This window comes from Mauremys reevesii, linkage group 14 (assembly GCF_016161935.1).
Source record: "Mauremys reevesii isolate NIE-2019 linkage group 14, ASM1616193v1, whole genome shotgun sequence".
NCBI classification, from domain to species: domain Eukaryota; kingdom Metazoa; phylum Chordata; order Testudines; family Geoemydidae; genus Mauremys; species Mauremys reevesii.
This window is the reverse complement of record NC_052636.1, coordinates 3343079-3355409: the sequence shown is the minus strand read 5'-3', so window position 1 is coordinate 3355409 and position 12331 is coordinate 3343079. Positions and strand designations below refer to the sequence as shown.

Genomic DNA, 12331 nt, shown 5'->3' with positions numbered 1-12331 from the left:
GGATTCTTCTGTCCTAAGTACACGACTCTGCACTTGTCTTTGTTGAACCTCCTCAGATTTCTTTTGGCCCAATCCTCCAATTTCTCTAGGTCACTCTGGACCCAATCCCTCCCCTCCAGCTCTTGGATTCTTTACATGCTTAGGCAGCATTTTAGGGCTATTTTGATTCAGGGAGCTATGTTATAGGGTGCTTTCCCTGTGTGGATTTGATAGGTGGATCAACATAGATGCACATTGTGACCCTTCTCAGGGTGCTGAGGGCTGTGAGTCTCCTTCTTGCCACCTGCCACTAGTAAGAGGGATTTTTGCAGTTGGCAGCTGGATGTTAGCGACCAAACTCACCCAGCCTGTCAGGCAGTCAAGCACCCTCCTCTGAGCCACAGCAGCCCTGACAGTTGACAGTAGAGATATCCTAACCCCTGAGTTCCTTCAATATGTCCCACTCTGGAGTCCAGCTCTGATCACCAGATACTCAGAGAAATCCCAGATCTTCTCTTCCCAAAGCAGTGGTATATCTCCATTTACCAGTTTTACTGTGGACCACTGCTACTGTATCACACACAGCACTTGAGTACAGTTATTGAACAAACAGAAATTTATTTAACCAGGGATAGAGATTTAACAGAAACAAATGTAAGTGATGGAAACCAACCATTACCAACTAAACAAAATCACAAAATGTAACCTACACTTTTTAATAGTTACCTTTCCTATCTAGAGTAGATTCTCACCTCACACTTCAGTCCATTGCAGTGATTGCTAGTCCCTAGGAGCCAGGGCCCTGCCATTCATGAAGCACCACTGGTCAGTAGGGATCTCCTTGGTGAATGGACCCAGAGTGTTTTTCTCCACCCTGTTATAAACTGAATCAGTCTTTTGTCTTTATTCACAGAAAGGTCATATTGTCCTTTTCACATCACAGGGTTTCAATCTATAGTTTGTCTTTAATGGTTTTCCATTGGCTTTTCTGGGTTAATGCAATGGTTGACAATGGAGCAAGGGAAAGTGACAATTCCCTCCCACTGGAATGGGCCATCCCCACCAAGACCAGTGATTGGAGTGACTCAGTTTCATGACAATACCATATGCACATATTTTTCCATGTGCTTACATTACTCCTTAAATATAACTCATACACACCTCTCTCAGTGATTCAGAGTATCAATAATTTACAAGCTTTCAGTAGATGTCTCACTGCTATGCTTCCCGGATAAATATAATAAAATCAGTGTATTCGGAGTGGCAAGTTTGTCAAGTCTGAGGCAGGAGTTGCTTGTGAATAACCGTGACCCCTTTGCCAATTGTCACACATGCAATGAACTATACTGTCACACCCTGATATAATAGAAAGGCCAGCACAAAAAATAGAGAAATGAACATTAAGATACTAAAATGACAATGGTTGAAACTCTCCATTTCTCTCAGTCTTTGGATTGATGGGCACTAAGAGCTGTAACTACTGTTGAGGAACTAGGCAATCGGAGAGCTGGCTCAGCCGTCCGTACTAGCAGCTTTCTCACATACAGGGAGATGGGTCAAACTTGGAATTGATGTCATGACTTGCTTCCCATAGGGGATCAATCTGTCTAAGGCTATGTCTACACTTCAAACACTGGAATTATTCTTCTGACAACCTAACACTGTCTACACTGGTGCTCAGGTCACATTAACTATTTCTCAGTGGAGTGGATTTTTCACACTCCTGAGAGATGTGGCTATGTCAACATAGCTTTTCAGTGTAGACCAGCCTTTAGATGGTTTTTTGATATGAAAGGCAATGGACTTCAGCCTTTTCCTTTATATTGATGGTTGATGATTGCAGCCCCCTTATCAGCTCCCCTAAGTTCCCTGTGCTGCAGCTGCCCAGCAGGCTAGCAATCAGCAGTTCAGCTGTCCCTCCCCCACTGCCATGTGCCGTTCCTGTCCTCTGCCTTGGAGCTGCTCCAGACTCCTGCTTGCTGTGCTTGCTGCCCCCTGCTCCTGCACCCCACTTACCCCTTCTCCATATAGAGCAGGGAGGGGACACAGCGGAGAGAGACAACGAGCTTGGGGCAGCAGCTGCTGTCTCAACTTCCTGATCCACTTAAAAAGACAATGCACTTAAGAGTGGGTCATCTTACTTAAAGGGGCAGTGTGCATCTGTCTCTCTCCCCTGCCCACAAGGTGTGTGTCTGTCTCTATCTGCTATGTGTCTCCTCTCCCTCGTGTTCGTGCTATCTTGTCTGAGAGACTACAGTAACAACGTGTTAACCCTTAAGGGCTCAGCTGAGTGCTAGTTCATCATTTAGCAGCAAGGCATTCCCTGGGAAATATCCCTCCCTCTTCCACCCACTAACATCACCACCTCAACCAAGCTTCACAATCATCATAGCTGTGAACAGTATTAAGTTATTTGTTTAAAATGTATACTGTGTGTATATCTATATAATACATATTTTTTTGTCTGGTGAAGTTTTTTTCCCTGGAACCTAACCCTTCCTATTTACATTAATTCTTATGGGGAAAATGAATTCGCTTATCATTGTTTCACTTAAAGTCCATTTTCCAGGAACATAACTACAACGTTAAGCGAGGAGTTACTGTACACTCTCTCTCACACACATTCTCCCACCCTAACCTTTGGAATGAGGTTTTCTACCAGAACTCCTTACACTACAGGGGGTAGATTATATCAAATTAACTCTTCAAGATTAGCCATCATTTCCTGTATAACTAACAAAATAAAAACCAAGACAACTTTCAGTTTTCCAAAATAATTCAGATTATCACACAATTAGTCTCTTACTCTTTAACTAATAACTTCACCTAAAATTTCATTTTCATTGGTAACAAGAACATATTCAAAGATCACAAATTCTTGTCGTATATGTTAGTTTTCTTTTAATCCCCATTGCCAACAACTGAACCCTGGTTCTTATTGTGGTTTGTCCCAACGTAGGTTCCAAATACTTCTGTAAGTTCATATATCTCAGGATCTTCTGCCACGTGTGTTGGTGGAAGGGGTCTCCTACGTTGGAATGTTTGCAGCATGAGGAAAAATACCTCTCTTTTCACACTTTTTAATCTTTCAAAGTAGAGAAGTAATGTAAATGGATAAAACACAAGAGAAAACTAAGGTCTGGTCTATACTAAAGACATTTATTGGGATAACTATATTGCTCGGGGGTGTGAAAAATCCACACAGCTGAGCAACGTAGTTACACAGCCCTAACCCCCTGTGTAGATAGTGCTACATCAGCAGGAGAGCTTCTCCTGCCAACATAGCCACCGCCGCTTGCGGGGGCTGGACTGATCAAATCCGACTGGAGAGATCTCTCCCATTGGCTTAGAGTGTATGTAATAGTAGTGCTATAGCAGCGCAGCTACATCGGTGCAGCTGCAACAACAAAACTACAGAATACACGCATATTGAGCCCTGATTCTAAAGTCTGAAATTGGAGCCTGACAAATTCATCGTCTCGTTGGTTACCATCATTTCTACAGCCTGAAAGTCCTTGTTACCCAATCAAGCAGCCAGTTTGGGATCCATGGGGAAGGAATGTCCTATGAAGCTCCCTCTCTTTGGATCCAAACTGTGAAGGATGATTGTTCTCAGTCTAACCCTGACATACTTTGGAACTGTAATCAGTGACACTGAACTAGGAAGTGGAGTTCTACAGACAAATTTTCTTGGGTCATCAGTCACCATAGCTTCCTTTACTGGGGTGAAAACCAAGAACTGAGTGTGTACTCTTTCCACCCTAGTTCTTTCCAAATCCTTGGCCTTGGTTAGGGTAAATTTACACTTCTCTGAAGAAGAATCCTTTACAAAACCACTCAAAATCTCAGCAGTGTTAGTGAGGAATGGCTTCCGGAAACATGCCCAGCTTTTCTTTAATTTGGTGGCACAGCTCCAGGCAAGGAACTGGATGCAGGCCTGGATCAGAATCTCCGTTAGTTACCAGAGCTGGAGTTTCTATTCAAAAATTGCTATTTTTCTGAAGCTATTACATTTCAACACTGGTTTCATTTTACACACATCTTTAGCACCTACAAAGGATAAATTCAACAAAACCCCCACTTCTATTTCTCAACATCTACATCATGAAGGGCTGCATTTCCCATACCATAGGATTAGCTAGGAGAGATCTTCTGTAGGGCCTGGGTTACAAATGCTTTGGGAACCAAACACATGGGCATTCTGCCTAGTTCAAAATCACTTACCATGGAATTCTCTTCCCAGATCATCGGAGACAATATTGACTTCAACAATTGAACTACACTGTGATCAGATGCACTTCCTTCAATTAGTTGGGGTTCTGCTGTTGTTCACCATTTCCGAGTGGAGATTTTAAATCACTGCTGTGTCTTTGTTAGCATGTCCAGTAAATTGGAGAGTTCCCTCCTGTTAACAGAACTGCACTTGCACTTTCTCCATGTTATCATGGAGGGATGGGAAAAAAGCAAAGGTGAAGTGATAAAAGAGGACCTTATCAAATGGTCATTTATCTTAAAGTCTCCAATAAATCTGAGCTACATCCTATCAGACTGAACTAATATCCAACTGGGTGACCAAAGAGCCTCCAGGAAAGATAGAAACCCACATCACAGAGAGAGAGAGAGAGAGAATACTAACAATGAGTGTCAAGTGAAATTCCAGAGCAGGTTACATCTGATGATTCAGAATCCGGAGAAGAGATTCTCCCATCACAGTCTCCTCTGATCCATTCAAAGATACTTCACTCAGCACTGTGTCAATAGCCAGATATGTTATTTGCAATTTTTTTAGTATCCTAGCATCCCCATAATGAGGGGAAAACAGTCACCTTGCCAGAAGTGGCTTTACCGATAGATGGAACATGGGATTTAAACTCCAAATGATCACACTGTGTTCAGGATCCATTTGAATTCCCCTTCTTTGATACTTTCATCTCCAGTCATAGCGACTGATATAGGATTAAAGAAGTCAAAGCATCATCTCCAAGCACAGACAACGGAGAAAGCTTCATCACATGACACTTTGAGAAGTGGATGGATAGAATGTGATGAAGATAAACTCTGCCTGGCTCAGGTAAAAGGTAACAGTTCTGCAGTGATGGGGAAGGAGGGAATCTCTGAGTCACCCCATCTCTTCCAGTGCCCCTACTCCTCTTCATTTACATGTAATTTGAAAAGTTCCCAATAATACTGCTCTTCAGCACAACCCAGAGCAACGTGAGAACTGGCAATGATACAATCTGTGTCATTGGTGACTCTAACAATAACTTTGCAATAGGAGGAATGGTATAAATGTGACGCTCCCTGGTTTCTCATAGGAAGGGCACACTCCAATTACTTGTGGGATTATAGAAAGGACAAATAGGTCCACCTCAAAAGAGGGCAAACTGCAAAAGGCAAAAATGGCCCACTCATCTGGCCAAGCTGAGGGATAACAGTGCTGCAAACAGTTCAAACAGCTTCGAAAGTTAGTATGTGGGAATCAGGAAAAATATTAAAGAAAAAAAATATTGATAGCCCTAGAGGTTTTTATGGTGTTGATCTCCCTTGCAGATTGTCTGATGGCTAACATGGGCTGAGTTCCAAGAGAATGTATTCCCATACTCACTGCATTCATAGGGCCTATTCCCTGTGTGGATTCTCTGATGAACAGAAAGGGTTGATCTGTGAGTGAAGTTTTTCCCACATTCACTGCATTCATAAGGCCTCTCTCCTGTGTGGATTGTTTGATGACTAATAAGGTGCGAACTGCGACTGAAGGTTTTCCCACACTCACTGCATTTATAGGGCCTCTCCCCTGTGTGGCTTCTCTGATGAAGAGAAAGGGCTGATCTGTGAGTGAAGTTTTTCCCACACTCACTGCATTCATAGGGCCACTCTCCTGTGTGGATGCTCTGATGACTAATAAGGTGCGAGCTGCAATTGAAGGTTTTCCCACACTCACTGCATTCGTAGGGCCTCTCCCCTGTGTGGATTCTCTGATGGTGAAAAAGGCGTGATCTGTGAGTGAAGCTTTTCCCACACTCACTGCATTCATAGGGCCTCTCCCCTGTGTGGATTGTCTGATGAACAGAAAGGGCTGAGCTTCTAGTGAAGCATTTTCCACACTCATAGCATTCATAGGGCCTCTCCCCTGTGTGGATTCTCTGATGGTGGAAAAGGCCTGATCTTTGAATGAAGCTTTCCCCACACTCACTGCATTTGTAGGGCCTCTCTCCTGTGTGGATCCTCTGATGAGTAATAAGGTGTGAGCTGCGATTGAAGGTTTCCCCACACTCACTGCATTCATAGGGCCTCTCCCCTGTGTGGATTCTCTGATGCTGAAAAAGGGCTGATCTTTGAGTAAAGCTTTTTCCACACTCACTGCATTCATAAGGCCTCTCATCGGTATGGATTCTCTGATGTTTAGAAAGATGTGAGCTGCTAGTGAAGCCTATCCCACACTCACTGCATTTGTAGGGCCTCTCCCCTGTGTGGATTCTCTGATGAACAGAAAGGGCTGATCTGTGAGTGAAGTTTTTCCCACACTCATTGCATTCGTAGGGCTTCTCTCCTGTGTGGATTCTGTGATGAGTAATAAGATGTGAGCTGCGATTGAACGTTTTCCCACACTCACTGCATTCATAGGGCTTCTCCTTTGTGTGGATTTTCTGATGTTGAAAAAGGCCTGATCTCTGAGTGAAGCTTTTCCCACACTCACTGCATTCATAGGGCCGCTCATCTGTGTGGATTCTCTGATGTTTAGAAAGGTGTGAGCTGCTAGTGAAGCTTTTCCCACACTCACTGCATTTGTAGGGCCTCTCCCCTGTGTGGATTCGCAGATGAACAGAAAGGCTTGATCTGTGAGTGAAGTTTTTCCCACACTCACTGCATTCATAGGGCCTCTCTCCTGTGTGGATTCTCTGATGTTTAGAAAGGTCTGAGCTGCTAGTGAAGCATTTTTTGCACTCACAGCATTCATAGGGCCTCTCCCCTGTGTGGATTCTCTGATGCTTTTTAAGGGCTGAGTAGTCACTTAAGTTTTTCCCACACTCAGTGAATGTATTTTTTCTCTTTCCCATGAGGATTTCCTGCTGTGTCGTGGTTTCCTTGAGGGCCTTCCGAGTTCCCTGACAGGAAATAAATGTACCCACTTTCTCCCCTGGTTGGTTTCCCTGCTCTCTTTCTGGTCTGTGCTGAATCTCACAGGATTTTCCCTGCTCATGATTCCTTGACACATTCCTTTTTGATCTTTGCGATAATTCTCTGTGTTTATCCACTTGCTCAACATTTTCCTGCTGAGAATTCTGCTCCTCTTTCTCACGTACCATTGCATCACCTGCTGTGATAGAGACAGAAACCTCAAACAGGGATGGAAAGGAGAAGACCAAACCAAAACACATGCTGGAGGGAGGTCAAATAAAAATCAGGAACTGCACTCCCCCAAACTCTACCCCCAAATAGGAGAGAGGAGGGGATCAATTCAGCCTTCACATCCCATCCAAATTTGCAGGGGGTAGGGAGGCAGCTACTGCCTGGTGTCTGCTAGGATCTACAGGAAGCCATGAGCTATAGTTACCCTGAGGATACGACCCTGCTAGGGACAATAATGAACTGAGAGACCTCCCAAGACTTTGTAGGGCATCCCAGATGTTTCCTTCAGGCACTTACAGATTCTGAGCTGGTTTAACGTTTCCTCACCTGTGCAGGGAGCTCTCAGGATATCTCCTTCCTCTGAACCCTGGAGGTCTGGGACCCATGGCTCTTCCCCTTGTTCCAGCTGGGAGATCACATCAGGCTGGGTAACAGGAAACCCTGCTCAAATGAAAGAAAACAAAGGAGTTCAATTGATTTCATAAGACTTTGTCATAAAAACATTCTATTAATTTAACTTCAGTGCTTAGTGTGACCTGGTGTGTCTGGGGCAGTCATCACTGAAAACGCCAAGGTTAGGGCAAGCTGAAAAGGGGACAGCAGATGCTCCCAAAACTGCTGCTTAACACTGAAGTTAAACTCAACGACCAGTCACAAACTGTGCTTTTCATCACCCACACTGGTGATCAAGAAGCTGGAAAAAAAAATCACACAGCCCCCTTTATTGCATTCCAGTTCTCTGATTCCCAATCAGCACCTAGGTCCAGTACAGTGAGAGATTATTTAAAAACTCTGCTCACATAAACAAAATGTTCTGACCCCCAAAGGGTTAGCCATGTTACCAGGTCAGTATAGGTTTGGATCTTACCCAAAATACCATGTTGCCAGCCAATCCTTTAGCATCTAAACTAAAGGTTTATTATAAAAGAAAAGAAAGAAAGAAGGGAGTTGTTAAGTGGGAAAGCAATCAGATACATTCAGAAATCTGTATATCAGGTTCTTAGCAATATTGGTGAGTTGCTGGCTTGAACGTCCGTCTGGAACACATCCATAGATTGGATGGGTCATTCAGTCCTTTGTTCCAGGGTTCAGTTTGTAGAGACGTTGCTCCAGAGGTAGGAAGAGGGATTGAAGACAAAATGGAGATGATGCAGTTGCCCTTTATATTCCTTTTGCCAAGTGGCTTCTACTTCCTGTGTCCCAAACACAAGCTTCACAGCACATAGCATGGAAAAGCCTTGGAGTTCTCAGTACAGAGGCATATCCCTGCATGTCTTGCTGTCTCAACAGCAGGGGCGGCTCTAGCTTTTTTGCCGCCCCAAGCACAGCAGTCAGGCAACCTTCAGTGGCTTGCCGGCGGGAGGTCCGCCGGTCCCACAGCTTTGGCATACCTGCTGGCAAATTGCCACCGAATCCACGGGACCGGCGGATCTCCCGCAGGTGCGCCACCAAAGGCTGCCTGACTGCTGCCCTCGCGGGGACCAGCAGGGCGCCTCCTGCGGCATGCCGCCCCAGGCATGTGCTTGGAGCGCTGGTGCCTGAAGCCACTTCTGCTCAACAGGTTTATCCCCTTAGTCCCTTCCACATGTTCATTATATAGCTGATGAACCTGGATGGGCATCGAACATGCTAGGCAGTGCTGATACCAATATGTCTGGGGGTGTCACCCAGAAACTCTGCACAAGTCTGGAAATACAGATATACCCTACAAATCTATAACTCACAATACAAAGGTATTGTACATAGAAACAAAATTATCATACCTGGAAAATCATAACATTTTCACTGACACCTTACATGGCATATCTAGAACGATTCATTGAAATTTTTTCATATTGGTATTAATAATAAAATAATAATATAAAGTGTCTCACAATTCCATAGTGTCACACTTAGTAAACCAGTGAATTCCCAGGACCAGCTCCCCAGGTCCTTGAAGATGCCAAACACTGTGCTTATGAGGGATTGAAATACCCACATATCTGCTGGGAACAGACAGACAGACACTGTGTCAGTCTGTACCCCTATGTTCACTCTTCTAGAAAATTATGACCAATTTTGTACACAGTATGGCTTGTGAGGTATCATTTGAAAACACATAATCTACTGAATATTATCCTCCTGTTAAAATGTGTAGCAACACTGTATGTAAAGTTATGAGATTTTACTGTATTATATTACTGAAAAAGTTACAAGTCTGGGCAACACCCACAGAAGAGTTCCTCAGAGACAGCTGGTCAAACAGCCATTCTCTGGCAGGGGGAAGGTGTGAAGAAGACATTTACAGTCAATCACAGGGACCTCTTGAAGCTCGTATCTCCAACAGACAGCCTGTCACCATGACTCAGCTGAGAACTGAAGTTGTTTCTAGTACAAAGGACTGAGTTATAAAAAGGGGTGAGGAAAATGCTTGAGACTCTCTCTCTCCCCTTTCCCTCTGCTCACGACAACTCCAAAAGAACAGAATGGGGGGCATAGCTCAGTGGTTTGAGCACTGGCCTGCTAACCCCAGGGTTGTGAGCTCAGTCCTTGAGGGGGCCATTTAGGGATCCAGGGCAAAAATCTGTCTGGGGATTGGCCCTGCTTTGAGCAGGGGGTTGGATTAGATGACCTCCTCAGTTCCCTTCCAACCCTGATATTCTATGAATCCTGGCTGAAAGGAAAGCCAACCTGTTTCAGCATATGGTGAGAGAAACATTTGCTTCTAATCCATTTTAGCTTATTAACTTAGACATTAGTTTGTGTTTTATCTTTGCATTTCTTTTGTAAACAATTCTGACTTTTATGCCTCATTACCCATAGTCACTTAAAATGTTTTTTTCAGTCATTAATAATTTTGTTTTACTGCTTCATCTAACCAGTGTGTTTGGAAGAAAGTGTCTTGGAAACACCATTTGGGATAACAAGGCCAGCATGTGTCATTTTCCACTGATGAAATGATAGACTTCATATGAGCTTGCATTGTTCAGTAGTGTGCTGGACAGTGCAAGATTCACATTTCTTGGGGAAAGTCTGGGAGCAGAGAATCTTCAGGGGTTCTCCGGTAGTGTGCTGTAATTTGTGAGTCACTGTCCAGCAACACTCAATACTGTGTGGCTGGGAGCAAGTTACATGCTGGAGACTGTGTTAACTGCCCCGGAGTGGCTGTTCTCACAGTAAAACAGTGGAAAAGGCACCTCAGGTTGGAGAACTGAGGGGATGTCACGGAATCCCCGGGCGATGCTCTGGAACTGCTCCCCACAAAGCTAGGACTTTGAGGAGCCTCCCCTCCCTCGGAGCAGACTGTCTTCAGGGCAAGAAGCTCACACGTCTTCACCTCCTGGGTCTCTCCTTGGAGCATTCAGCATCCTCTGCCCCTCCGTGCGCTTCCCACAGCGAGCCCGCCCCAGCAGGGTCCTGGGAAGCCACAGGGTCCTGCACCCCCACTTTGCAGTCAGATGTGACTCTCAGCCAGCCAGTAAAACAGAGGTTTATTCGATGACAGGAACACAGTTTAAAACAGAGCTTGTAGGTACAGTGAACTGGACCCCTCGGCCGGGTCCATTCTGGGGGGCAGTGAGCCAGTCCCCCACGTCTGCACTTCACTCTTCGTCCCCAGCCAGCTCCAGACTGAAACCCCCTCCAGCCCCTCCTCCCCTGCTCAGCTCCTTCCCCGGGCCAGGAGGTTACCTGACCTCTTTGTCTCCAACACCTTTAGCATCCCCTTGCAGGGGGGGAAGGGCCTGGCCATTAGTTGCCAGGCGACAGTGGGTCAGCCAGGAACTGAGGCCCCCACACAGTATTCAGAGGGAACATTAAGAACAGCCCCACTTCGTCACATCTCTCCCCCCTTCGAGACCGAACTGAGTGAGGTCACTTTAGCCAGTGACCTGGGGAAGTTCAAACCCACCAACGTTCCCATGGATGCCCCAGCATCTCTCCCATTCCTTGGTGGGGGTTACACCAGGACATTCCCATTTCAGGTTCTCCTGTGGGTCAGTTATGCTTGATGGCGCTTGCAGGCTGCATGTGGGAAGGTTTATGCGGCCTGTGCCCTTTTGCCACCCCAATACCCCAGGGTTTTAAACTGGGATTGGGTCTTTTCCCAGCACTCCAGTTTGGAGGGCTGCAATTTGGGCTCTTTTGGTTAAGAGCCCCCATCTTGGCCTTGCCTGCTTTGGGCTTGGGCAGCCACTCCCCACCAGGACCTCCCAGCCGATATCCTGGAGAACCCCAATGACCAGCCAGCCCGACCCCTCCTGGGTCTGCACAGGGATCCGGGCCATTAGCAGGGCAAGGGGCTTCACCCCGGGGACCTTCACCCAGGTCCCACAGCCCCTCAGCATCTGCAGCTGTACCACCCGGGGCCTGACAACAGTTCTCTCTGTCCCAGGGTCTCGCCACCCCAGGCGTGTCTCCCCACTGACCCCTGGGAAGCCCCCTATGCCTCTCCGCTCCACCATCGCCAGTCCATGCTGCTGTTGCTTCTCCTGCAGCTTTTTCTCAGGCTCTTGCTCTCTCTCACAGTCCTCTCGATCTCTCAGGCTCTGCTCCAATCCCATTCGTCTCCGATCCCCTGATGGGGAACCCAATCGTGAAGACCCTCATCTGGTTGGGGACCAGACTCTCGGGAATGCCTGGTTGCTGCTCCCAGATCTTCTTGTAGCCCAATCTGGGTCAGGAATCCACTCCTCAGAGCGGTCCTACTCCTCCAACTGCACGATTAACTGTGCCTTGTTGAACTTCCCAATGTGTAACCCTCTCTTTGTGCACAGGATCACAATGTCCTTCTTAAGGAGATGGTGATAGGCCATCACTTCACCGTTCCCAAGTTGCTCTGGACTCACAGGCCTGCATGCTCTTAGCTCCCCCATGGTTTCCAGGAAGAACTCCTGGTGTGCCAGCCCTTCTAGTGATCACCACCTCTTTGCCAGGGTCGAGCTGCAGACTCCTCTGCCGCTGGGACTGCTCCTGCAATCCCCAGGGGAACCCTGCTACTGCAAAAATCCTTCTCTTTCCCAAG

At 46.2% G+C, this 12331-nt stretch overlaps 2 protein-coding genes across 3 annotated transcripts in view; one reads left to right on the top strand and one right to left on the bottom strand.

The window, feature by feature from the left end:
* Window positions 1-7218, bottom strand: part of LOC120381423 (zinc finger protein 850-like) — a 114966-nt gene extending 107748 nt beyond the window's left edge. Inside the window, exons 1-2 of one of the 2 annotated variants that reach the window (XM_039499613.1) lie at window positions 6019-7218; window positions 5585-5934 (exon numbers count right to left, since the gene is read on the bottom strand). In XM_039499613.1, coding sequence (XP_039355547.1) covers window positions 5585-5934; window positions 6019-7037 — 1369 coding nt within the window. In that variant the 5' untranslated portion in view covers window positions 7038-7218. Of the gene's footprint in view, window positions 1-5552 lie in introns of both variants that reach the window. The other variant, XM_039499612.1, reaches the window with a different exon arrangement.
* Window positions 1-12331, top strand: part of LOC120381422 (zinc finger protein 850-like) — a 105851-nt gene that overhangs the window by 13653 nt on the left and 79867 nt on the right. The window lies entirely within an intron of this gene.